This window comes from Salvelinus alpinus, chromosome 9, assembly GCF_045679555.1.
Source record: "Salvelinus alpinus chromosome 9, SLU_Salpinus.1, whole genome shotgun sequence".
NCBI lineage: Eukaryota > Metazoa > Chordata > Actinopteri > Salmoniformes > Salmonidae > Salvelinus > Salvelinus alpinus.
In genome coordinates this window covers 781,338-808,458 of record NC_092094.1, presented here as the reverse complement: position 1 = coordinate 808,458, position 27,121 = coordinate 781,338, and the positions used below count along the sequence as shown (strand labels likewise).

The window sequence follows — 27,121 nt, the reverse complement described above, 5'->3', positions numbered from 1 at the left end:
CCAGATTATGGTATTAGAGGGACAGTTAGTCTACCGGATTATGGTATTAGGGGGACAGTTAGTCTACCGGATTATGGTATTAGAGGGACAGTTAGTCTACCGGATTATGGTATTAGAGGGACAGTTAGTCTACCGGATTATGGTATTAGAGGGACAGTTAGTCTACCGGATTATGGTATTAGAGGGACAGTTAGTCTACCAGATTATGGTATTAGGGGGACAGTTAGTCTACCAGATTATGGTATTAGAGGTACAGTTAGTCTACCAGATTATGGTATTAGGGGGACAGTTAGTCTACCAGATTATGGTATTAGAGGGACAGTTAGTCTACCAGATTATGGTATTAGAGGGACAGTTAGTCTACCAGATTATGGTATTAGAGGGACAGTTAGTCTACCAGATTATGATATTAGGGGGACAGTTAGTCTACCAGATGATGGTATTAGGGGGACAGTTAGTCTACCAGATTATGGTATTAGGGGACAGTTAGTCTACCAGATTATGGTATTAGAGGGACAGTTAGTCTACCAGATTATGGTATTAGAGGGACAGTTAGTCTACCAGATTATGGTATTAGGGTACAGTTAGTCTACCAGATTATGGTATTAGAGGGACAATTAGTCTACCAGATTATGGTATTAGGGGGACAGTTAGTCTACCAGATTATGGTATTAGGGGTACAGTTAGTCTACCAGATTATGGTATTAGGGGGACAGTTAGTCTACCAGATTATGGTATTAGAGGGACAGTTAGTCTACCAGATTATGGTATTAGGGGGACAGTTAGTCTACCAGATTATGGTATTAGGGGGACAGTTAGTCTACCAGATTATGGTATTAGAGGGACAGTTAGTCTACCAGATTAAGGTATTAGGGGGACAGTTAGTCTACCAGATTATGGTATTAGGGGGACAGTTAGTCTACCAGATTATGGTATTAGAGGGACAGTTTGTCTACCAGATTATGGTATTAGGGGTACAGTTAGTCTACCAGATTATGGTATTAGAGGGACAGTTAGTCTACCGGATTATGGTATTAGAGGGACAGTTAGTCTACCGGATTATGGTATTAGAGGGACAGTTAGTCTACCGGATTATGGTATTAGAGGGACAGTTAGTCTACCGGATTATGGTATTAGGGGGACAGTTAGTCTACCGGATTATGGTATTAGAGGGACAGTTAGTCTACCGGATTATGGTATTAGAGGGACAGTTAGTCTACCGGATTATGGTATTAGAGGGACAGTTAGTCTACCGGATTATGGTATTAGGGGGACAGTTAGTCTACCGGATTATGGTATTAGAGGGACAGTTAGTCTACCGGATTATGGTATTAGAGGGACAGTTAGTCTACCGGATTATGGTATTAGAGGGACAGTTAGTCTACCGGATTATGGTATTAGGGGGACAGTTAGTCTACCGGATTATGGTATTAGAGGGACAGTTAGTCTACCGGATTATGGTATTAGGGGGACAGTTAGTCTACCGGATTATGGTATTAGAGGGACAGTTAGTCTACCGGATTATGGTATTAGGGGGACAGTTAGTCTACCAGATTATGGTATTAGGGGGACAGTTAGTCTACCAGATTATGGTATTAGAGGTACAGTTAGTCTACCAGATTATGGTATTAGGGGGACAGTTAGTCTACCAGATTATGGTATTAGGGGGACAGTTAGTCTACCAGATTATGGTATTAGAGGGACAGTTAGTCTACCAGATTATGGTATTAGGGGGACAGTTAGTCTACCAGATTATGGTATTAGGGGGACAGTTAGTCTACCAGATTATGGTATTAGGGGGACAGTTAGTCTACCAGATTATGGTATTAGGGGTACAGTTAGTCTACCAGATTATGGTATTAGGGGTACAGTTAGTCTACCAGATTATGGTATTAGAGGTACAGTTAGTCTACCAGATTATGGTATTAGGGGTACAGTTAGTCTACCAGATTATGGTATTAGGGTACAGTTAGTCTACCAGATTATGGTATTAGGGTACAGTTAGTCTACCAGATTATGGTATTAGGGGGACAGTTAGTCTACCAGATTATGGTATTAGGGGGACAGTTAGTCTACCAGATTATGGTATTAGGGGGACAGTTAGTCTACCAGATTATGGTATTAGGGGGACAGTTAGTCTACCAGATTATGGTATTAGGGGGACAGTTAGTCTACCAGATTATGGTATTAGGGGGACAGTCTACCAGATTATGGTATTAGGGGGACAGTCTACCAGATTATGGTATTAGGGGGACAGTCTACCAGATTATGGTATTAGGGGGACAGTTAGTCTACCAGATTATGGTATTAGGGGGACAGTTAGTCTACCAGATTATGGTATTAGGGGGACAGTTAGTCTACCAGATTATGGTATTAGGGGGACAGTTAGTCTACCAGATTATGGTATTAGGGGGACAGTTAGTCTACCAGATTATGGTATTAGGGGGACAGTTAGTCTACCAGATTATGGTATTAGGGGGACAGTTAGTCTACCAGATTATGGTATTAGGGGGACAGTTAGTCTACCAGATTATGGTATTAGGGGTACAGTTAGTCTACCAGATTATGATATTAGGGGGACAGTTAGTCTACCAGATTATGGTATTAGGGGGACAGTTAGTCTACCAGATTATGGTATTAGGGGACAGTTAGTCTACCAGATTATGGTATTAGGGTACAGTTAGTCTACCAGATTATGGTATTAGAGGGACAGTTAGTCTACCAGATTATGGTATTAGGGGGACAGTTAGTCTACCAGATTATGGTATTAGGGGGACAGTTAGTCTACCAGATTATGGTATTAGGGGTACAGTTAGTCTACCAGATTATGGTATTAGGGGGACAGTTAGTCTACCATATTATGGTATTAGAGGTACAGTTAGTCTACCAGATTATGGTATTAGGGGGACAGTTAGTCTACCAGATTATGGTATTAGAGGGACAGTTAGTCTACCAGATTATGGTATTAGAGGGACAGTTAGTCTACCAGATTATGGTATTAGAGGGACAGTTAGTCTACCAGATTATGGTATTAGGGGGACAGTTAGTCTACCAGATTATGGTATTAGGGGGACAGTTAGTCTACCAGATTATGGTATTAGGGGTACAGTTAGTCTACCAGATTATGGTATTAGGGGGACAGTTAGTCTACCAGATTATGGTATTAGAGGGACAGTTAGTCTACCAGATTATGGTATTAGGGGGACAGTTAGTCTACCAGATTATGGTATTAGGGGGACAGTTAGTCTACCAGATTATGGTATTAGAGGGACAGTTAGTCTACCAGATTATGGTATTAGGGTACAGTTAGTCTACCAGATTATGGTAGAGGTACAGTTAGTCTACCAGATTATGGTATTAGGGGGACAGTTAGTCTACCAGATTATGGTATTAGGGGGACAGTTAGTCTACCAGATTATGGTATTAGGGGTACAGTTAGTCTACCAGATTATGGTATTAGAGGTACAGTTAGTCTACCAGATTATGGTATTAGGGGTACAGTTAGTCTACCAGATTATGGTATTAGGGGTACAGTTAGTCTACCAGATTATGGTATTAGGGGGACAGTTAGTCTACCAGATTATGGTATTAGGGGGACAGTTAGTCTACCAGATTATGGTATTAGGGGTACAGTTAGTCTACCAGATTATGGTATTAGGGGGACAGTTAGTCTACCAGATTAGGGTATGAGAGGGACAGTTAGTCTACCAGATTATGGTATTAGGGGGACAGTTAGTCTACCAGATTATGGTATTAGGGGGACAGTTAGTCTACCAGATTATGGTATTAGGGGACAGTTAGTCTACCAGATTATGGTATTAGAGGGACAGTTAGTCTACCGGATTATGGTATTAGGGGGACAGTTAGTCTACCGGATTATGGTATTAGAGGGACAGTTAGTCTACCGGATTATGGTATTAGAGGGACAGTTAGTCTACCGGATTATGGTATTAGAGGGACAGTTAGTCTACCGGATTATGGTATTAGAGGGACAGTTAGTCTACCGGATTATGGTATTAGGGGGACAGTTAGTCTACCAGATTATGGTATTAGAGGTACAGTTAGTCTACCAGATTATGGTATTAGGGGGACAGTTAGTCTACCAGATTATGGTATTAGAGGGACAGTTTGTCTACCAGATTATGGTATTAGGGGTACAGTTAGTCTACCAGATTATGGTATTAGAGGGACAGTTAGTCTACCGGATTATGGTATTAGAGGGACAGTTAGTCTACCGGATTATGGTATTAGAGGGACAGTTAGTCTACCGGATTATGGTATTAGAGGGACAGTTAGTCTACCGGATTATGGTATTAGGGGGACAGTTAGTCTACCGGATTATGGTATTAGAGGGACAGTTAGTCTACCGGATTATGGTATTAGAGGGACAGTTAGTCTACCGGATTATGGTATTAGAGGGACAGTTAGTCTACCGGATTATGGTATTAGGGGGACAGTTAGTCTACCGGATTATGGTATTAGAGGGACAGTTAGTCTACCGGATTATGGTATTAGAGGGACAGTTAGTCTACCGGATTATGGTATTAGAGGGACAGTTAGTCTACCGGATTATGGTATTAGGGGGACAGTTAGTCTACCGGATTATGGTATTAGGGGGACAGTTAGTCTACCGGATTATGGTATTAGGGGGACAGTTAGTCTACCGGATTATGGTATTAGGGGGACAGTTAGTCTACCAGATTATGGTATTAGAGGTACAGTTAGTCTACCAGATTATGGTATTAGGGGGACAGTTAGTCTACCAGATTATGGTATTAGGGGGACAGTTAGTCTACCAGATTATGGTATTAGAGGGACAGTTAGTCTACCAGATTATGGTATTAGGGGGACAGTTAGTCTACCAGATTATGGTATTAGGGGGACAGTTAGTCTACCAGATTATGGTATTAGGGGGACAGTTAGTCTACCAGATTATGGTATTAGGGGTACAGTTAGTCTACCAGATTATGGTATTAGGGGTACAGTTAGTCTACCAGATTATGGTATTAGAGGTACAGTTAGTCTACCAGATTATGGTATTAGGGGTACAGTTAGTCTACCAGATTATGGTATTAGGGTACAGTTAGTCTACCAGATTATGGTATTAGGGTACAGTTAGTCTACCAGATTATGGTATTAGGGGGACAGTTAGTCTACCAGATTATGGTATTAGGGGGACAGTTAGTCTACCAGATTATGGTATTAGGGGGACAGTTAGTCTACCAGATTATGGTATTAGGGGGACAGTTAGTCTACCAGATTATGGTATTAGGGGGACAGTCTACCAGATTATGGTATTAGGGGGACAGTCTACCAGATTATGGTATTAGGGGGACAGTCTACCAGATTATGGTATTAGGGGGACAGTTAGTCTACCAGATTATGGTATTAGGGGGACAGTTAGTCTACCAGATTATGGTATTAGGGGGACAGTTAGTCTACCAGATTATGGTATTAGGGGGACAGTTAGTCTACCAGATTATGGTATTAGGGGGACAGTTAGTCTACCAGATTATGGTATTAGGGGGACAGTTAGTCTACCAGATTATGGTATTAGGGGGACAGTTAGTCTACCAGATTATGGTATTAGGGGGACAGTTAGTCTACCAGATTATGGTATTAGGGGTACAGTTAGTCTACCAGATTATGATATTAGGGGGTCAGTTAGTCTACCAGATTATGGTATTAGGGGGACAGTTAGTCTACCAGATTATGGTATTAGGGGACAGTTAGTCTACCAGATTATGGTATTAGGGTACAGTTAGTCTACCAGATTATGGTGTTAGAGGGACAGTTAGTCTACCAGATTATGGTATTAGGGGGACAGTTAGTCTACCAGATTATGGTATTAGGGGGACAGTTAGTCTACCAGATTATGGTATTAGGGGTACAGTTAGTCTACCAGATTATGGTATTAGGGGGACAGTTAGTCTACCATATTATGGTATTAGAGGTACAGTTAGTCTACCAGATTATGGTATTAGGGGGACAGTTAGTCTACCAGATTATGGTATTAGAGGGACAGTTAGTCTACCAGATTATGGTATTAGAGGGACAGTTAGTCTACCAGATTATGGTATTAGAGGGACAGTTAGTCTACCAGATTATGGTATTAGGGGGACAGTTAGTCTACCAGATTATGGTATTAGGGGGACAGTTAGTCTACCAGATTATGGTATTAGGGGTACAGTTAGTCTACCAGATTATGGTATTAGGGGGACAGTTAGTCTACCAGATTATGGTATTAGAGGGACAGTTAGTCTACCAGATTATGGTATTAGGGGGACAGTTAGTCTACCAGATTATGGTATTAGGGGGACAGTTAGTCTACCAGATTATGGTATTAGAGGGACAGTTAGTCTACCAGATTATGGTATTAGGGTACAGTTAGTCTACCAGATTATGGTAGAGGTACAGTTAGTCTACCAGATTATGGTATTAGGGGGACAGTTAGTCTACCAGATTATGGTATTAGGGGGACAGTTAGTCTACCAGATTATGGTATTAGGGGGACAGTTAGTCTACCAGATTATGGTATTAGAGGTACAGTTAGTCTACCAGATTATGGTATTAGGGGGACAGTTAGTCTACCAGATTATGGTATTAGGGGGACAGTTAGTCTACCAGATTATGGTATTAGGGGGACAGTTAGTCTACCAGATTATGGTATTAGGGGGACAGTTAGTCTACCAGATTATGGTATTAGAGGGACAGTTAGTCTACCAGATTATGGTATTAGGGGGACAGTTAGTCTACCAGATTATGGTATTAGGGGGACAGTTAGTCTACCAGATTATGGTATTAGGGGGACAGTTAGTCTACCAGATTATGGTATTAGGGGGACAGTTAGTCTACCAGATTATGGTATTAGGGGGACAGTTAGTCTACCAGATTATGGTATTAGGGGGACAGTTAGTCTACCAGATTATGGTATTAGGGGGACAGTTAGTCTACCAGATTATGGTATTAGGGGGACAGTTAGTCTACCAGATTATGGTATTAGGGGGACAGTTAGTCTACCATATTATGGTATTAGGGGGACAGTTAGTCTACCAGATTATGGTATTAGAGGGACAGTTAGTCTACCAGATTATGGTATTAGGGGCACAGTTAGTCTACCAGATTATGGTATTAGGGGTACAGTTAGTCTACCAGATTATGGTATTAGGGGGACAGTTAGTCTACCAGATTATGGTATTAGGGGGACAGTTAGTCTACCAGATTATGGTATTAGAGGGACAGTTAGTCTACCAGATTATGGTATTAGGGGGACAGTTAGTCTACCAGATTATGGTATTAGAGGGACAGTTAGTCTACCAGATTATGGTATTAGGGGGACAGTTAGTCTACCAGATTATGGTATTAGGGGGACAGTTAGTCTACCAGATTATGGTATTCTTTAACTTCATATTATGTCACGTAAAAGAACGATCATTCCTAGATTATGTGAAATGCAGTTTCCATTCAGCACTCCTTTATTTACCGTCTTGGTGAAGAAATGTGTCTCGTCTTGTATCTTCACACCATAACTCACTTTGTGTTCCACCTTCTAGGAGCAATGGAGTGAAGCATGTGGTGTATTACCCAACACTGAAGGTATGACCTTTTGACCTCCCTTTGATGTACAGAATACATCAGACACCATACGGGAAAGTATTCAGACCCCTTGACTTTTTCCACATTTTGTTACGTTACAGCCTTATTCTAAAATTGATTAAATTGTTTGTTTTTTTACCTCAATCTACACACTACCCCATCATGACAAATAAATATTTTTTGATTTCTTTTTTAATACATTTTAGCAAATTGATATATAAAAGAACTGAAACATCAAATTGACATAAGTATTCAGACCATTTACTCAGTACTTGGCACACCTGTATTTGGGGAGTTTCTCCCATTCTTCTCTGCAGATCCTCTCAAGCTCTGTCAGGTTGGATGGGGAGCGTCGCTGCACAGCTATTTTCAGGTCTCTCCAGAGATGTTAGATCGGGTTCAAGTCCGTGCTCTGGCTGGGCCACTCAAGGACATTCAGAGACTTGTCCCAAAGCCAAATCGGCATTGTCTTGGCTGTTTGCTTAGGGTCGTTGTCCTGTTGGAAGGTGAAACTTCGTCCCGGTCTGAGGTCCTGAACGATTGAGGTACCTCAATCCTGACTAATCTCCCAGTCCCTGCTGCTGAAAAACATTCCCACAGCATGATGCTGCCACCACCATGCTTCACCGTAGGGATGGTGCCAGGTTTCCTCCAGACGTGACGCTTGGCATTCAGGCCAAAGAGTTCAATCTTGGTTTCATCAGACCAGAGAATCTTGTTTCTCATGGTCTGAGAGTCCTTTAGGTGCCTTTTGGTCAAACTCCAAGCAGGCTGTCATGTGCCTTTTTACTGAAGAGTGGCTTCCGTCTGGCCACTCTACCATAAAGGCCTGATTGGTGGAGTGCTGCAGAGATGGTTGTCCTTCTGGAAGGTTCTCCCATCTCCACAGAGGAACTCTGGAGTTCTGTCAGAGTGACTATCGGGTTCTTGGTCACCTCCCTGACCAAGACCCTTCTCCCCCGATTTCTCAGGTTGGCCGGGTGGCCAGCTCTAGGAAGAGTCTTGGTGGTTCCAAACTTCTTCCATTTAAGAATGATGGAGGCCACTGTGTTCTTGGGGATCTTCAATGCTGCAGAAATGTTTTGGTACCCTTCCCCAGATCTGTGCCTCGACACAATCCTGTCTCAACACTCTACAGATAATTCCTTCGACCTCATGGCTTAGTTTTATAGACTGGTGTGTGCCTTTCCAAATCATGTCTAATCAAATGAATTTACCACAGGTGGACTCTAAGTTGTAGAAATATCTCAAGGATGATCAATGGAAACAGGATGCACCTGAGCTCAATTTCTAGTCTCATAAAAGGGTCTGAATACTTATGTAAATAAGGTATCTGTTTTATACATTTCTAAAAACCTGTTTTTGCTTTGTCATGTGTAGATTGAGGGGAGGGAAAGCATCAATTTTAGAATGAGGCTGTAACGTAACAAACGTCAAGGGGTCTGAATACTTTCTGAATGCACTGCAGACGATTCTCAAAATAACCAGATAAATATACTGAAAGAGTATCATGGTACACCCGTTTTGATTTGATTCATGATCAAACAACATTTTCCAGAAACACAGGTCCTTTATAATGTATTGCCCTGTCTTTCTCTCTCTCTCCTGTAGTCTCTCCACCAGCGTATCTCTTTAGCCACTGAGTTAGGTACAGGAATCTCCATGTGGGAACTGGGCCAGGGGCTGGACTATTTCTATGACCTGTTATGAGCCAATCAGAGTAAGAGACTCAAGCTCCTTTTTTTTATTTTAGCAAATCGATAAACCGTATGAGCAAATGGTATAGTTCATGGTAATATTTGCTGAGCACCAACCAAGCTTGAGGATTCTACCATTTATTTTTATGAATGACGTCTCTTATCTCAGGAAGAGTGATCATTGGAGACGGAGTGTTGTATGTGGAGTAAATGTGACGAGGGGTGGAGTGACAAACTGAACTAAGGAACTTGAAGCGGCCAACGTGGCAAGAGCATCCATCAAAGCAGTTTAACTGGGGGTTGGTGACAGGGTTATTATGGGGTGTGTCACACACACGAGGTGTTCATGTTTTTAAATGGTAAGATATGAAGTATTCTTCTACCATTTTAAGGACTGGTTTCCCGGACATAGATTAAGCCTACTGTAGTCCTACATCTGAGGCATAATGTTTGTCAGGTCTAAATCAGACACCAGTCTGCTGCAGGAATGTTTCTTTGACATGAAATTAAAAAAAGGTACATTGTTCAGTGTTTGTTTTTAATATAAAAATGTAATCGACAATAGAAATGTACATACATACAGTGATACTTTTTCTAATACCTCACCGGTGGCTGTTGAATTAGGCTGTGTGTGTGTGGTAGCTACGCTAGTAGTACTACAAAACCTCTGCTGTAGTAGACTGCAGGGTTGGCCTCAATTCCATCTAAAATCCAGTCGATTCAGGAAGAGAATTCAATTCCTATTCTCTTCTACAAGGTCAAATTGGAATCTAATTGTAATTTGGTTTACTTTCTGAAATGGAATTGCACCAACCCTGGTGTACATAAGACAGGAGTTGTCCTCATGGCCCAACTAAACTTCATATTATCACATTTGTACCCAGAACCTTTATTTGTCCTTGAAAGCACTAAATGTAAACGAGCTCTACTTTGAGATTTTGCCTGCGACACCTGTATTTGAAAGGTTCAGTCTTCTTACTGTATGTATACTCTGATGAGCCCTGTCTGCTAAATCATGTCAATCATATCCTGTTCATGTCAAAATAAGGCTGGGATTAAATCCGATCGCGCTTTGTGGGCAACGCACCTTTTTAAAAGAGCCACGGAAGACGCTGATTGGCACGTTTTTCTGTTGCTTATTAGAAAAACAGGTTTCAGTTTGAGGTGTGTTTCCTGACCGATCCCGAGGTTTGGATAAATCTGTTTGTTCCCCATGAAGCCTATTTCACTTCCTTAAAATCCTAGGAATGAATCAAAGATAACTCAATACATTTGTTTTATGCAAAGGTCGGAGCTGCTCGGCAGGTCTGTCTCACTGTTTATGCTATTGGATAGAGAACAATCACAGCAGCTGTTCACCCCATGTTAGTGGGTAAATTTACATCGTCAAATCAAAACCCAACCTTCATTTATCCGTTGTGACACACAGATATTCCAAACTCCATTTTAGACGAGACCCACTTTATGACCAAAATGATCCGATTTACACTAACTCACATCGATGCCAAATTGGCCATTTTCAGATGGATTTGTTGCTTTTCAAAGGCAGTAGCTCCTTTAAAAAGCAATATTCCCATGCATTCATGATAAACGCGGCATATGTCGATTCCATGGCAGATCACCTTTTTAAAAATGGCGCATAGCCGTCAAAGCACGATCGGATTGAATCCCGGCCCAGGGCTTGTTAGCTTGGTCCCTACGTAGCTGAACAGAAGACATGTTACTTTCCATTACAGAGCATGATGAGGTTATTGACAGCGACTGACGTAGACTGCATGTTCTGTCCGGTCACCAGGTGTCTGTCGATCACGACATGCACGGCATCCTCCTGACTAGCTGGAAAAACAACAGTGATAGAAATACGTCAGGTTACATCTTTTTTTTTTTGGCTCGAGACACAACACTTAACATCCACGTCAGTCATATTGATTGGCTTCCTGCCGTGTTAAAACATTACTTCCTCGTGTCGAGACATGAGACCAATTCAGATCTCTGCACATTCTGAAGTAGTGTTGAACATGGCAGGAAGCCAATCAATATGATCTACTGATAGGGTGGCAAAATTCCACTCACCACCCCCCCCCCCCCCCCCCCAAGAAAACAGGTTTGCCAGAAATTCTGGGTTGTAGTATTCTGAATGTATTGCCTACTCCTTCCTGATTCTGGGACTGTTCCAACTGGGATTTTGGGGGAAAGTTACCAGAATTTTGCAACCCTACTTATTGATCATTTGCCCAAAATCCTCTGCGATGTAGACGTCCTGGAACTGGTATTTTTGTTATCTCCCACACTCACCGGTGTACGATCCTCCGCTGTCCTTGACAAAGTCCTCCACGATCAGAGGCAGGTTGGCAAAGTCTGGGCTCCTCACCAACTCAAACACAGACGGCTGGGAAATAATACAACCGGGAGAATGGAAGTTGTATGAAACGAGTAACCATATATTTTCATGTAAAATCAGGTTTATTATTGGCTTTCATGAATTTGGAATGTAGTGTTATTCCCCCCCTACCCCAGTGAGACTGTAGCCAGTGAAGATCCACTTCTGTCCTTCTATGGCGCAGCACAGACCAGATACCCCTTGTCCTATAGCGCACACCGCCTCTGGTAGGTACAGACATGGTCGTGTCATGTAAAAACAACATCTCACAAACCACGCAACAATGTTTCACAATATTAGTTTCTTAAACCTTTTGAGTCCAAGATTTAGCTGAGGCTCCTGTCGGATCTGGATCGCTGTGCGATAGAAATTTAAAAAGGTAATTTCTGATTGAGCCGACATATACATATTTGTTTACCATGAATGCAGTCTCCACCCAATGCAGGAGCATTACCTTTAAATTTGTATTGGGCTTGAGCGGATTGAATAGAGACCTAATCTGTGTTAGGGGATCTGTCCTGTAGAGATCTACACGAGAGACTAGGGGATAGAGCACAGGGTAGGGTACTGACTCTGCTGTGAGGTGAAGTGTGCGAGGATACGTGCCAGAGAGCCACTGTGTGCCAGGTCAGTGAGCGCCCCAGGACAGTCTGGAATCAGCAGAGCTTGGTACCGAGCACCTGGAATATAGGGGACAGTCACGACATCGTCACCTTCAGCAAAGTATTACGCCAACTATTTCCATTTGTATCTTAACAGTCAAATATCTGACCGCTCAATTACTGTAGCAATTGACATATTTTGGATATGAATGCGGCAAAGAAATATACGAAGGTTACAAACTTATGCATGTAATGTTACCGTCTATTGACTCCAACTTGGCTGGGGTCGCAAAAGACTTTTGGCTGAAGTCTTGGACCCATCTGGCTGTGGTTTCATCCACCCCGACAAAATCTATGGGCTTCCCCTGGAAATGACAAGACACCAACATCATGTGTGTGTTTTTTTTGGTGTGTGTCTGTGTTTTTCTGTGTGTGTGTGTGTGTGTGTGTGTGTGTGTATCTCTGTGTGTTTCTTACCCCTGGTGTAGCCGTCTGCAGGTTGAACACTGAACTGCAGAGACAGAAGGCTTGATGGAACGACCGAGCAGACACTCCTGATGACAGGAGAGAGAGAACTTAAAACAGCAGACTAGCTACTAAAGCAGCAGTATGAACCATTCATGGTGATGATTGTACAATATGATAATGATTGTGTCAAAAACAATCCGGGATAAGATAACATTACTGCTACAAAATAGTAATATTTCCCTTTGACACAGAAAAGATACTGTAAAACATGACTAATATGGGTGCAATAGCTATCTAGTTCATTGAAAATATGAAGACTCATTGTCGTCCGTCACATGACATAAGGTTACATTCAGCAGCGCTAGCTTGACGTGCTCGTATCGACAGAAGTGGAAGAAATGAAATGTTCATAACGTGTTAACGCCTTACCTTGTGAAGCTGCACTGGCCACAATTAGACAAGTGGGCTTCGAAGACATTTCAGTGGTTTACGGAGATCAACTCTGTTGCCTGCTACTTCAGACCACTGTTTAAAAAAAAAAAATGAAAACAGGAAGTGATCACAGTTCAACTTCCTCTTCCTCTAGCCAATGACAGTTCAACAGCCGTTTTCACTCTGAACCAATTTCAAAATAAAAGTCTAACGTACAGCAAGTGAAGTGAGCATAAAACGATGTGAATATCCTTTACAAAACCTTTGTATGTATATACAGTACCAGTCAAAAGTTTGGACACACCTACTCATTCGAGGGTTTTAATTTATTTTTATTATTTTCAACATTGTAAAATAATAGTGAAGACATCAAAACTATTAAATAACACATATGGAATCATGTAGTAACCAAAAAAGTGTTAAACATATCAAAATATTTGAGATTTGAGATTCTTTAAAGTTGCCACCCTTTGCCTTGATGACAGCTTTGCACACTTTCTCAAACAAACCAAGTTCACGTGTAAAATTCAGTGAAACTAAGTTAATAATGTTATTAAGTTAGCCCAAGTCTACATTCATGTAAGGTGAGTCCCAGACACAACTTTACCCGGACAAAGGCGATCCTGATCCCCACTGCTCCAATGATCTACAGTCGGCTCAGAATGAATTCCTCAAACTGATGCACCCTCCCTAAGGAGGGAGGATGACAGGGAAGACAAACTGATGCACCCTCCCTAAGGGGGGAGGATGACAGGGAAGACAAACTGATGCACCCTCCCTAAGGGGGGAGGATGACAGGGAAGACAAACTGATGCACCCTCCCTAAGGAGGGAGGATGACAGGGCAGAAATGGTGGCAGAAGTTGAATGTTGAACTTTTGTTGTACACATAGCCAGATGATACTGTGTCCTATTTTGCGCAAATACGCTGTCGGTGTGTTCGAAGCGTCATCTCATCACAGCCGCACACCCAACCTAGTGTTGCGTACTACTCCATTGAAAATGAACGAAACCAAAGAGTTTGATGCATATTTGGGGTGGGGGTGATGGGAGTAGTGAGGTTTGTATAGAATGATTTTATTTTATTATAAATTCTGGGTTAGTTAACACTTCTTCGGGATCGGTGTCCTGTCCACGGTTGAGCTAACGTAGGCTAATGTGATTAGCATGAGGTTGAACATTTCCCAGGACATAGACATATCTGATATTGGCAGAAAGCTTAAATTCTTGTTAATCTAACTGCACTGTCCAATTTACAATAGCTATTACAGTGAAAGAATACCATGCTATTGTTTGAGGAGAGTGCACAGTTTTGAACATGAAAACTGATTAATAAACAAATTAGGCACATTTGGGCAGTCTTGATACAACATTTTGAACAGAAATGCAATGGTTCATTGGATCAGTATTTGTACATACACTGCTGCCATCTAGTGACCAAAATCTAAATTGTACCTGGGCTGGAATAATACATTATGGCCTTTCTCTTTCATTTTAACGATGATGGTACAAAAAAATACAAAAGAACAGTTGTTTTTTTCTTTGTATTATCTTTTACCAGATCTATTGTTATATTCTCCTACATTATTTTCACATTTCCACAAACTTCAAAGTGTTTCCTTTCAAATGGTACCAAGAATAAGCATGTCTTTGCTTCAGAGCCTGACCTACAGGCAGTTAGATATTTGTGTGTCATTTTAGACTAAAATGTTTTTTTAAAAAGGGGAAGTTTCAAGAGAATATAGTGGCGTAGATAGGTCGTGAGCGGTCTCACACTCCAGTACAGTAGGTGGCGCTGTGGGCACCTGTCAGTTGGTTGCTATTCGCCAATAAAACTTAAAGAAGAAGAAGCGTTAAAGCGTCTGGTGGTTATGAGCCGTATGCGGCATCTACCCATGTAGAATAAGGTATATGTAGATTTGTTTTCAAACTTCATTAAACCAGCTCATATGACAGTGTCGAAGAAATAAGTTAAACTTTCTGATGATAATAACCTAGCTAACGGCCAGCAAAATTAGATTGCTATGTTAACTGTTTGTCTGGGTTTAGTTAACTAACTAGTTAACTTTAGTTTTGTAACAGCGTTTTATTTTACAAACGTTACTTGTTTTTTTCGATGAGCTAGCTAGCTACAGTAGCAAGCTAATGTAGTCAGTTTATTTTGTTAGGTGAAACACTTTTCACGCAACTTCGATACCGAAGTGACTTTTTTGACGCAGGTTTGGAGAATTTTACGCAGCAGGTTATGACGCCTCGATCACACCTACAGTGTTTTTTCGCGCGAAATGGTACGCAGCATCATCTGGATATATGTGCAGTTGCACAACGTTCACCTTCTGCTACCAATTCTGTCCATCCCTCTACACATATTGTCGGCTCCTGAGTGGTGCAGAGGTCTAAGGCACTGCATCTCAGTGCTAGAGGTTTTACTACAGACCCTGGTTCGATCCTGGGCTGTATTTAATTTTTTTATTTTTTTATTTCACCTTTATTTAACCAGGTAGGCTAGTTGAGAACAAGTTCTCATTTACAACTGCGACCTGGCCAAGATAAAGCATAGCAGTGTGAACAGACAACAACACAGAGTTACACATGGAGTAAACAATAAACAAGTCAATAACATGGTAGAAAAAAAGAGAATCTATATACAATGTGTGCAAAAGGCATGAGGTAGGCAATAAATCGAATAATTACAATTTAGCAGATTAACACTGGAGTGATAAATCATCAGATGATCATGTGCAAGAAGAGATACTGGTGTGCAAAAGAGCAGAAAAGTAAATAAATAAAAGCAGTATGGGGGGTGAGGTAGGTAAATTGGGTGGGTAGTTTACAGATGGACTATGTACAGCTGCAGCGATCGGTTAGCTGCTCGGATAGCAGATTTTTAAAGTTGTTGAGGGAGATAAAAGTCTCCAACTTCAGAGATTTTTGCAATTCGTTCCAGTCGCAGGCAGCAGAGAACTGGAAGGAAAGGCGTCCAAATGAGGTTTTGGCTTTAGGGATGATCAGTGAGATACACCTGCTGGAGCGCGTGCTGCGGGTGGGTGTAGCCATCGTGACCAGTGAACTGAGATAAGGCGGCACTTTACCTAGCATAGCCTTGTAGATGACCTGGAGCCAGTGGGTCTGACGACGAACATGTAGCGAGGGCCAGCCGACTAGGGCATACAGGTCGCAGTGGTGGGTCGTATAAGGTGCTTTAGTAACAAAACGAATGGCACTGTGATAAACTGCATCCAGTTTGCTGAGTAGAGTATTGGAAGCTATTTTGTAGATGACATCGCCGAAGTCGAGGATCGGTAGGATAGTCAGTTTTACTAGGGTAAGTTTGGCGGCGTGAGTGAAGGAGGCTTTGTTGCGGAATAGAAAGCCGATTCTTGATTTGATTTTGGATTGGAGATGTTTGATATGAGTCTGGAAGGAGAGTTTGCAGTCTAGCCAGACACCTAGGTACTTATAGATGTCCACATATTCTAGGTCGGAACCGTCCAGGGTGGTGATGCTAGTCGGGCGTGCGGGTGCAGGCAGCGAACGGTTGAAAAGCATGCATTTGGTTTTACTAGCGTTTAAGAGCAGTTGGAGGCCACGGAAGGAGTGTTGTATGGCATTGAAGCTCGTTTGGAGGTTAGATAGCACAGTGTCCAAGGAAGGGCCGGAAGTATATAGAATGGTGTCGTCTGCGTAGAGGTGGATCAGGGAATTGCCCGCAGCAAGAGCAACATCATTGATGTATACAGAGAAAAGAGTCGGCCCGAGAATTGAACCCTGTGGTACCCCCATAGAGACTGCCAGAGGACCGGACAACATGCCCTCCGATTTGACACACTGAACTCTGTCTGCAAAGTAGTTGGTGAACCAGGCAAGGCAGTCATTAGAAAAACCGAGGCTACTGAGTCTGCCGATAAGAATATGGTGATTGACAGAGTCGAAAGCCTTGGCCAGGTCGATGAAGACGGCTGCACAGTAATGTCTTTTATCGATGGCGGTTATGATATCGTTTAGTACCTTGAGCGTGGCTGAGGTGCACCCGTGACCGGCTCGGAAACCGGATTGCACAGCGGAGAAGGTACTGTGGGATTCGAGATGGTCAGTGATCTGTTTGTTGACTTGGCTTTCGAAGACCTTAGATAGGCAGGGCAGGATGGATATAGGTCTGTAACAGTTTGGGTCCAGGGTGTCTCCCCCTTTGAAGAGGGGGATGCCCACGGCAGCTTTCCAATCCTTGGGGATCTCAGATGATACGAAGGAGAGGTTGAACAGGCTGGTAATAGGGGGTGCGACAATGGCGGCGGACAGTTTCAGAAATAGGGGGTCCAGATTGTCAAGCCCAGCTGATTTGTATGGGTCCAGGTTTTCCAGCTCTTTCAGAACATCTGCTATCTGGATATGGGTAAAGGAGAAGCTGGGGAGGCTTGGGCGAGTAGCAGCGGGGGGGGCGGGGCTGTTGGCCAAGGTTGGAGTCGCCAGGAGGAAGGCATGGCCAGCCATTGAGAAATGTTTGTTGAAGTTTTCGATTATCACGGACTTATCAGTGGTGACCGTGTTACCTAGCCTCAGTGCAGTGGGCAGCTGGGAGGAGGTGCTCTTGTTTTCCATGGACTTTACAGTATCCCAGAACTTTTTGGAGTTAGAGCTACAGGATGCAAATTTCTGCTTGAAAAAGCTGGCCTTTGCTTTCCTGACTGACTGCGTGTATTGGTTCCTGACTTCCCTGAACAGTTGCATATCGCGGGGGCTCTTCGATGCTATTGCAGTTCGCCACAGGATGTTTTTGTGCTGGTCGAGGGCAGTCAGGTCTGGAGTGAACCAAGGGCTATATCTGTTCTTGGTTCTGCATTTTTTGAACGGAGCATGCTTGTCTAATATGGTGAGGAAGTAACTTTTAAAGAATGACCAGGCATCCTCAACTGACGGGATGAGGTCAATATCCTTCCAGGGTACCCGGGCCAGGTCGATTAGAAAGGCCTGCTCGCAGAAGTGTTTTAGGGAGCGTTTGACAGTGATGAGGGGTGGTCGTTTGACCGCGGACCCGTGGCGGATACAGGCAATGAGGCAGTGATCGCTGAGATCTTGATTGAAGACAGCAGAGGTGTATTTGGAGGGCAGGTTGGTCAGGATAATGTCTATTAGGGTGCCCATGTTTACGGATTTAGGGTTGTACCTGGTGGGTTCCTTGATGATTTGTGTGAGATTGAGGGCATCAAGCTTGGATTGTAGGACTGCCGGGGTGTTAAGCATATCCCAGTTTAGGTCACCTAACAGAACAAACTCTGAAGCTAGATGGGGAGCGATCAATTCACAGATGGTGTCCAGGGCACAGCTGGGAGCTGAGGGGGGTCGGTAGCAGGCGGCAACAGTGAGAGACTTATTTCTGGAGAGATTAATTTTTAAAATTAGAAGTTCGAACTGTTTGGGCATAGACCTGGAAAGTATGACAGAACTTTGCAGGCTATCTCTGCAGTAGATTGCAACTCCTCCCCCTTTGGCAGTTCTATCTTGACGGAAAGTGTTATAGTTGGGTATGGAAATCCCAGAATTTTTGGTGGCCTTCCTAAGCCAGGATTCGGACACGGCAAGGACATCAGGGTTGGCAGAGTGTGCTAAAGCGGTGAGTAAGGCAAACTTAGGGAGGAGGCTTCTGATGTTGACATGCATGAGGCCAAGGCTTTTTCGATCACAGAAGTCAACAAATGAGGGTGACTGGGGACATGCAGGGCCTGGGTTTACCTCCACATCACCCGAGGAACAGAGGAGTAGTAGGATGAGGGTGCGGCTAAAGGCTATCAAAACTGGTCGCCTAGAGCGTATCACAACCGGCCGTGATAGGAAGTCCCATAGTGCGGCGCACAATTGGACCACCGTCGTCCGGGTTATGCGAGGGTTTGGCCAGGATAGGCCGTCATTATAAAATAAGAATTTGTTCTTTAACTGACTTGCCTAGTTAAAGGTTAAACATATATATATTTTTAAATATTTTCGATAAATCCAAGGTATGCACCACACAGAACGCACTGCCTCTGCAACACAGAGTTCTATTGGAAATTAATGTACTTCTGGTGTACCAGAACACAATAACGCTGTCTGTGTGATCCAGGCGTAAGACTGAGGTTAAGGTTAGAGAAAATGCCCTCATAACCTGCTACGAAAATCACTTTGTATCGAAGTGGCGTTAAAAGTGTGTCCCGCTTGTTAGTAAGACGTTCGGGGGATGTTGGCTAGCTAGCCAGCTAAGTGTTTGTTTGGATCCCAAGTGACTCTCGCTTGGCTTGATTCGATTTCCTAGATGATGTAACGAACAAGACTTGTTGCTAGCCAACTAAAATCAGCTTGGCGTAACCAAGAAACAACTACTACAACAACAACAACAACAGACGGTGTTGACTACTACAGCCGATCGAGGACAAAAAGGATTACGTCCCAAATGTCTCCCTAGATAGGGCACTACTTTTGGAGCCCTGTGGGCCGTGGTCTAAAGTAGTGCCCTACATAGGCAATAGGGTGGCATTTGGGACCTGTAACCCCTAACGTTACCCTGACCTCTCCATGGCTGCCTGTCTGTGGAACAGATTTAGCTAGCTCACTACTCACAAAGTTACACACGGCTTTGGCTCTTGACCAGATGCATGGGAGGACACCAGGGAGCATGGTACGTTTCTATATTTAGCTCTGATATAGTACTGTAACACTGTCCTCTTCATCTACACTATCTTACCACATGTAACAGTTTAGCTTCCGTCCCTCTCCTCGCCCCAACCTGGGCTCGAACCAGGGACCCTCTGCACAAATCGACAACAGCCACGCTCGAAGCATCGTTACCCATTGCGCCACAAAAGCCGCGGCCCTTGCAGAGCAAGGGGAACAACTACTTCAAGGTCTCAGAGCGAGTGACGTCACCGATTGAAACGCTATTAGCGCGCACCACCGCTAACTAGCTAGCCATTTCACATCGGTTACATACACAAAGGCAGGCTCATTTTCCAGAAGATAATGAAGTTGACAGCGACTGGGGGCTGAAGCATCCTAATGTTGTGCTACTACTATTTAACTACTCTGTACTTCTGTTTCAGGGAGGACTAGCAAGAGGAGAAGACTAAAGAAATCATCCTGAGAGAAACTCAACGTGACCGTTAACAGAAGTCCATTTTGAAGCAGAGAACCTTGTTTCTCACCTCAAAATGACGATCCATTTCAATCTGTTCAGTATGGCTACCAGCAGGACTGACATGCTGAGGAATAACACAGCCTATGTTCCTGAACACTGATACTAGGAGTTGGATTAAATGTTTTAATCTGAACTGAAGGTCCGCATCTAAAAACTCACAGAGTTTGGATGGAACCAAAGTGAAGAAGGTGACCAAGTTCAAGGTGGAAAGGTAGGTGGCCATCAAAGCGGAGGGTCGTGGAGGTGAAGGCCATCAAAGCGGAGGGTCGTGGAGGTGTTGACACTACAGTGGCTGTGTCACTACAGGTCAAATACCTGTGACTGGCAAGGGAGCGAAGACGGGAAAGGAACCAAAGAGTAAAAGCCAGAGGGGCCTTTTGAAGTTCATCCCAGCCAGAGAAGGAGGTGGCAGCCGAGGGCCAGAGAAGGAGGTGGCAGCCGAGGGCCAGAGAAGGAGGTGGCAGCCGAGGGCCAGAGAAGGAGGTGGCAGCCGAGGGCCAGAGAAGGAGGTGGCAGCCGAGGGCCAGAGAAGGAGGTGGCAGCCGAGGGCCAGAGAAGGAGCTAGGTCTTTTAACCACCAGAATAAACAGCAGTTATTCCAAGACGATTGCACATTCTAATTGTCCACTATGACCTAACACTTTGTTTTTAGAGCTAGTTGGTCATAAATGGTCATTTTCCCCCATGCGTTGATCACCTGCCCTGTAAAAATGTGTGTGGATGATTGGGTTGTGTTGATTTGGGCACCAAACGGAAGAGAACAGAATGCAACGGGGAAGGACTACCTGGGCTTTTCCAATAAGAATTTTTGTTTTTTCATTTGGTGTTGCAAAAATGGTTTTTAAAACGTTTTTTTGTTGTTGTTGTTTTTTGTTGTTGCTGTGTGCCCTAATGAACATGACCCTGTTCTGTTAAAAGACTGTGTCCCCTACAGAGATGAGTGTCTCTGTGACCCTTTACATTAGTTAACATGAGTGTTATTGTGCCATACTTTATGAATGAGTCTTATATTTTTATCTTTTATGTAGGAAAAGCCAGTAGGAAGGTCTCTAAAAGCGATGCACTAGTTTGAATGGACGAATGGAAGACTCAGAGTACAAACTGTTCTGGGACCAGGCTGTCTTGTCTGGGACCAGGCTGTCTGGGACCAGGCTGTCTGGCCAACTCCTGTGGTGTAATTGTCATGCCAAACAGTCATTTTGACTCTGACTGACCATAGAAGTTGGTCGTGTACCTCTGCTCAGACTTTGCAGACGCATGCCAGATCTTACAAAGCCCGGATAGCTATTTTAAGTAGGAGCTAACCGCATCATATGTTATAGCAACTGGTGCCTGACGACACAGTCAATGATACGGTACGTATGATACGGTACGTAACCATTGGTTGATGAAGAAAGAGGAGCGTAGGAGACTGGTAGTGGGACTGTTTGATTTCCGGTGTTTACTCCTGCCTTTTAATACTACAAAGGCAGTGGATTAGGTTGGTTTTAGAACAGCCTAGATCAAGGATGGGCAGCTTTGATGAGGGGTGGGAGCCACACAATCTAAACTCATCATGAGGGGCGGCAGTGGCTCTCTGGTCTGTGCACCCACACTCAAACCCATATTCATGCAGTCCGAGCCGGCCCTAGCCTTTTTGGGTCCCTAAGTGAAATTTTGTTCGGGGGTGCCCACCTTGCGAGCAAAACATATTAGCGCCCACTCGTCCCCCACTTGACAGCAGAGAGAATTTGTTTGTTTGTTTTAGAGTTAATTTCCCTACAATTCTACACATTTTGCTATGGGGCGTAGACAATGTTGCACTTTTTAAAGAAAGTTTGCTGTAATTCTACACATTTTGCCATAGGGTGGAGAGAAGATATAAAATTGCTATAAGTAATTTTATGCAATTCTACTCATTTGGTGGCGAAGAGAAACATTTTGCACTTTTACAGCCAATGGCGAAGTTGCATAAAGATGGAAGAATTCAGATGTGACTTCATAGCTTTTAGCACTAGCCACGGAGTTTGTTGTTAAACTACGGCGCGCAACATGGTTCAATGTTCACTACGGCGTGCAACATGGTTCAATGTAAACTACGGCGCGCAACATGGTTCAATGTAAACTACGGGGCGCAACATGGTTCAATGTAAACTACGGTGCGCAACATGGTTCAATGTTCACTAAGGCGCGCAACATGGTTCAATGTAAACTACGGCGCGCAACATGGTTCAATGTTCACTACGGCGCGCAACATGGTTCAATGTAAACTACGGGGCGCAACATGGTTCAATGTAAACTACGGCACGCAACATGGTTCAATGTAAACTACGGCACGCAACATGGTTCAATGTTCACTACGGCGCGCAACATGGTTCAATGTACACTACGGCGCGCAACATGGTTCAATGTAAACTACGGCGCGCAACATGGTTCAATGTAAACTACGGCGCGCAACATGGTTCAATGTAAACTACGGCGCGCAACATGGTTCAATGTAAACTACGGCACGCAACATGGTTCAATGTTCACTACGGCGCGCAACATGGTTCAATGTTCACTACGGCACGCAACATGGTTCAATGTAAACTACGGCACGCAACATGGTTCAATGTAAACTACGGCGCGCAACATGGTTCAATGTAAACTACGGCGCGCAACATGGTTCAATGTAAACTACGGCGCGCAACATGGTTCAATGTAAACTACGGCGCGCAACATGGTTCAATGTAAACTACGGCACGCAACATGGTTCAATGTTCACTACGGCACGCAACATGGTTCAATGTAAACTACGGCACGCAACATGGTTCAATGTTCACTACGGCGCGCAACATGGTTCAATGTTCACTACGGCACGCAACATGGTTCAATGTAAACTACGGGGCGCAACATGGTTCAATGTTCACTACGGCGCGCAACATGGTTCAATGTACCAGTAAATCAGCACAATCTACTTTTTCACTTATTTTTTTTATTGTCTCTGTCTTGGAGCTAGAATTAGGATCATGTATATTGTGCTAACGCTGATACATAAAAAGAGTAATGTAGAGAAATGTACAATACGGTGAACTTTAGCAAACGAGGTATTTGTGGTTAAGTACATGGGGGGGGGGGGCACCATTGCTATTTCCTGTAATTCTGCTCATTTTGCCGTAGGGTGGAGAGAAATGTTTGCCGTTTTAAATATGATATCTGAGTGAGAGTGACTAACAAAATCAATGGGGTCCCCCCCCGGTCGGTAATTTGACCATGGCTAGACTACCTTACCAATCAAAATGTTTCATTTTTATTTCTGACATGGGCTAATTGCGTGACTGACACATAACAAGAGAGAAACTGCTGATACAAAACCAAATTTAGAAATTGGACCTTGTGTATTCTACCATTATAACTTAACATTAAGGTAATATTTTTTTTGGGGGGGGGGTTTGATCTGTGGTGCCCATCCCTGGCCTAGATCATGTAAACGGCTTCAAAGCTAACTGACTTGCTTTCCTGTTCTGGGTCATGATCACACGTACCCTTTTCACACTATCGTGTTGATTCCAACCGTACAGATCTGTTATTTTCACACTATCGTGCTGACTCCAACCGTACAGTTTTGGGTCAGATCTGTTATTTTCACATTGTCCTTTCCAGCACGGTTCCAGCAACAATGGTGGATATGTAACCAGGCCATATCTTGGCTTGGCTCGGTTCAGCTCGGTTGTGTGAAAACAGTCATGGGCTCTGTAGGGGACTTTCTCACATTTGAATCCTGTATTTCACATTGCTGAATAAATGGTTGCTAAACTCATCATGGAGTTTTTCTGTAGAAAATGAAGTTGTTTTAAAAACCATACTACTGGCTAGTACACTCACAGTACTCTCACAGTACTCACAGTACTCTCACAGTACACTCACAGTACTCTCACAGTACTCTCACAGTACTCTCACAGTACTCTCACAGTACACTCACCAATCCAGACTCATTTCCTTGTAAACTTGTACAGTACTTGGGAGAGTTTAGAGTTTTTATTTGAAGATAAAAATTTGAATTTCGATACGTCTGTTACTTTCTTTTTTTGTTTTGTAAATCCATAGAAACTATTCAGAGATGTTCATACACTATATATACAACAGTATGTGGACCCTCCCCACCTTCAAATGTGTGGATTTGGCTATTTTAGCCACAAACATTGGCTGTAGACTGGCCTTACTGAAGAGCTCAGTGACTTTCAACGTGGCACCGTCATAGGATGCCACCTTTCCAGCAAGTCAGTTCGTCAAATTTCTGCCCGGCTTGTAAGTGCTGTTATTGTGAGGTGGAAACGTTTAGGAGCAACAATGGCTCAGCCGTGAAGTGGTAGGCCACACACGCTCACAGAACGGGACTGCTGAGTGCTGAAGCACGTATGGTGTTAAAATCGTCTGTCCTCGGTGTTGCAACACTCACTACCAAGTTCCAAACTGCCGTTGGAAGCAACGTCAGCACAATAACTGTTTGTTGGGAGCTTCATGAAATGGGTTTCCATGGCTGAGCAGCCACACACAAGCCTATGATCACCATATGCAATGCCAAGCAGCGGCTGGAGTGGTGTAAAGCTCATCACCATTGGACTCTGGAATGGTGGAAACACGTTCTCTGGAGTGATGAATCACACTTCACCATCTGGCAGTCTGACGGATGAATCTGGGTTTGCCGGCTGCCAGGAAAACTCTACCTGCCCCAATGCGTACTGCCAACTGTAAAGTTTGGTGGGGGAGGAATAATGGTCTGGGGCTGTTTTTCATGGTTCAGGCCCCTTAGTTCCAGTGAAGGGAAATCTTAACGCTACAGCATACAATGACATTCTAGATGATTCTGTGCTTCCAACTTTGTGGCAACTGTTTGGGGAAGGCCCTTTCCTGTTTCAGCAATGCGAGGGTCATACTGAAATAATTGTCAAGATCGGTGTGGAATAACTTAACTGGCCGGCACAGAGCCCTGACCTCAACCCCATCTAACATCTTTTGGGATGAACGCTGACTGCGGGGCCTAATCGCCGAACATCAGTGCCCGACCTCACTAAAGCTCTTGTGGCTGAATAGAAGTCCCAGCAGCAATGTTCCAACATCTAGTGGAAAACCTTCCCAGAAGAGTGGAGGCTGTTATAGCAGCAAAGGGGGGACCAGTTCCATATTAATGCCCATGATTTTGGAATGACATGTTCAACGAGCAGGTGTCCACATTCTTATGGCCATGTAGTGTATGTGATAAAACCTCCCCTTCTGAGTAACACTTGATTTTGAAGGGTACTTATATTAGAATTACATAACATTCATCAATCATAAATTGCACATTCATAAGCACACATTCATATTAAAAACTTACACACTGCTTATGAATGTTATGTATATGGTTTATGAATGTTATAAAGTGCTTTTTATTTAGGTACCCTTCAAATAAAGTGTGACCAACCTTTCTGAGTTATTTATGTTCTTATCTATGCTAATTGAAATGGGATTCATTTTAAATGTTTGTACAACTTTTTTTTTTCTCCACCATCATGAAAATGTTAAAAACAATTAATTGTGATGGACTAACTGTGAGTTCGTCAAATTCGCTCTGGCGATCTACTTCGATTTCAGAGCACTCCCGTCTGAGTGTCAGAGCGCAGAATAACTGCTGAATGGACAGTGTCGGTAAACGTCAGTCAAAAAGCGTAATTAAACTGTTGCCAGCAGCACCGTTAGTCACCAACGCTCTGGATAACGTGAAAAAAGCCTAACCAGCTCTGCTAAGGCGAGTTAAATGGTCAGAGTGAGGTGTTCTCTCATTTGTGTCTGGAAGTAGCTAGCTAATTTTAGCTGGTTAGCTTGTGTGCTTGACTGCCGTTGTGAGGCCAGAACGCTCGGATCAACGCTACTCCTCGGCCAGATAGACGCTCTGAACGCTCCGTGAGCGAAACGCTCTCAATTTACGAACGTCCAGAGCGGCACTTCTGGCGCCCTCTGTCACTCCAGAGTGAATTTACAAACGCATCCTATATTTCATTCATTGTCATTTCATTGTGTCTGTTCTCCTGTGGCATGGTTTGGATTAGAAGAACAACACAATAAATAATGCCAGAAAAATGTACTTTATTTTTTATTTTGTATTCTTCATGGTAAAAAAAGAGAAAAGTTTCTAGACTGACTGTTTCTAGATATAAAACATGCACTGAAATGTCAAAAATTGAGTTGAAAATGTTGTAGGTGAAATGATGTAGGCCGAAAGAACACAAGATGATTCAAAAGTTAGAAACTACTGTCTGATTTTAATGTTCACTGTGTTTTATACAGTATCAAAAAATGTTGTTCACTTTTGAACATTTTTACTAAAAATGTCAAAAAATGTATTGTGCAAAGAGATGTAATTTTTTGGAGTACTTGAAATGCATTAATTAAAAGACTCGTTCAAAATTAACCGGATGGACTGACTGTCTTTTTAATGGGAATACAATCTGAGACTGACTGTCTTTTTAATGGGAATACAATCTGAGACCGACTGTCTTTTTAATGGGAATACAATCTGAGACTGACTGTCTTTTTAATGGGAATACAATCTCAGACTGACTGTCTTTTTAATGGGAATACAATCTGAGACTGACTGTCTTTTTAATGGGAATACAATCTGAGACTGACTGTCCTTTTAATGGGAATACAATCTGAGACTGACTGTCTTTTTAATGGGAATACAATCTGAGACTGACTGTCTTTTTAATGGGAATACAATCTGAGACTGACTGTCTTTTTAATGGGAATACAATCTGAGACTGACTGTCTTTTTAACGGGAATA

At 43.1% G+C, this 27,121-nt stretch overlaps 2 protein-coding genes across 4 annotated transcripts in view; one reads left to right on the top strand and one right to left on the bottom strand.

The window, feature by feature from the left end:
• chid1 (chitinase domain containing 1) overlaps positions 1 to 9,819 on the top strand; it is a 39,365-nt gene extending 29,546 nt beyond the window's left edge. For 2 of the 3 annotated variants that reach the window (XM_071415637.1, XM_071415635.1), the window contains 2 exons: positions 7,554 to 7,596; positions 9,208 to 9,819. In XM_071415637.1, coding sequence (XP_071271738.1) covers positions 7,554 to 7,596; positions 9,208 to 9,306 — 142 coding nt within the window. In that variant the 3' untranslated portion in view covers positions 9,307 to 9,819. The remainder of the gene's footprint in view (positions 1 to 7,553; positions 7,597 to 9,207) is intronic. The other variant, XM_071415638.1, reaches the window with a different exon arrangement.
• gatd1 (glutamine amidotransferase class 1 domain containing 1) lies at positions 9,813 to 13,330 on the bottom strand. Its single transcript, XM_071415639.1, has 7 exons — positions 13,173 to 13,330; positions 12,753 to 12,829; positions 12,535 to 12,640; positions 12,246 to 12,353; positions 11,806 to 11,897; positions 11,589 to 11,682; positions 9,813 to 11,129 (listed from the first exon to the last, which is right to left on the bottom strand). The coding sequence occupies exons 1-7, from the start codon at positions 13,219 to 13,221 to the stop codon at positions 11,014 to 11,016; spliced, it is 642 nt and encodes a 213-aa protein (XP_071271740.1). The 5' UTR covers positions 13,222 to 13,330; the 3' UTR covers positions 9,813 to 11,013.
• Positions 13,331 to 27,121: the final 13,791 nt, after the last annotated feature.

Excerpts from the sequence above, each read along its gene's own strand:
- gatd1 (XM_071415639.1), bottom strand. The coding sequence starts at position 13,221 with ATGTCTTCGAAGCCCACTTGTCTAATTGTGGCCAGTGCAGCTTCACAA. Across the intron at positions 11,898-12,245 it reads ACACTTCACCTCACAGCAGA|AGGCGGTGTGCGCTATAGGA; the intron begins GTCAGTACCCTA and ends TGTACCTACCAG. Across the intron at positions 11,683-11,805 it reads CTGGCTACAGTCTCACTGGG|CCGTCTGTGTTTGAGTTGGT; the intron begins GTAGGGGGGGAA and ends ATTATTTCCCAG.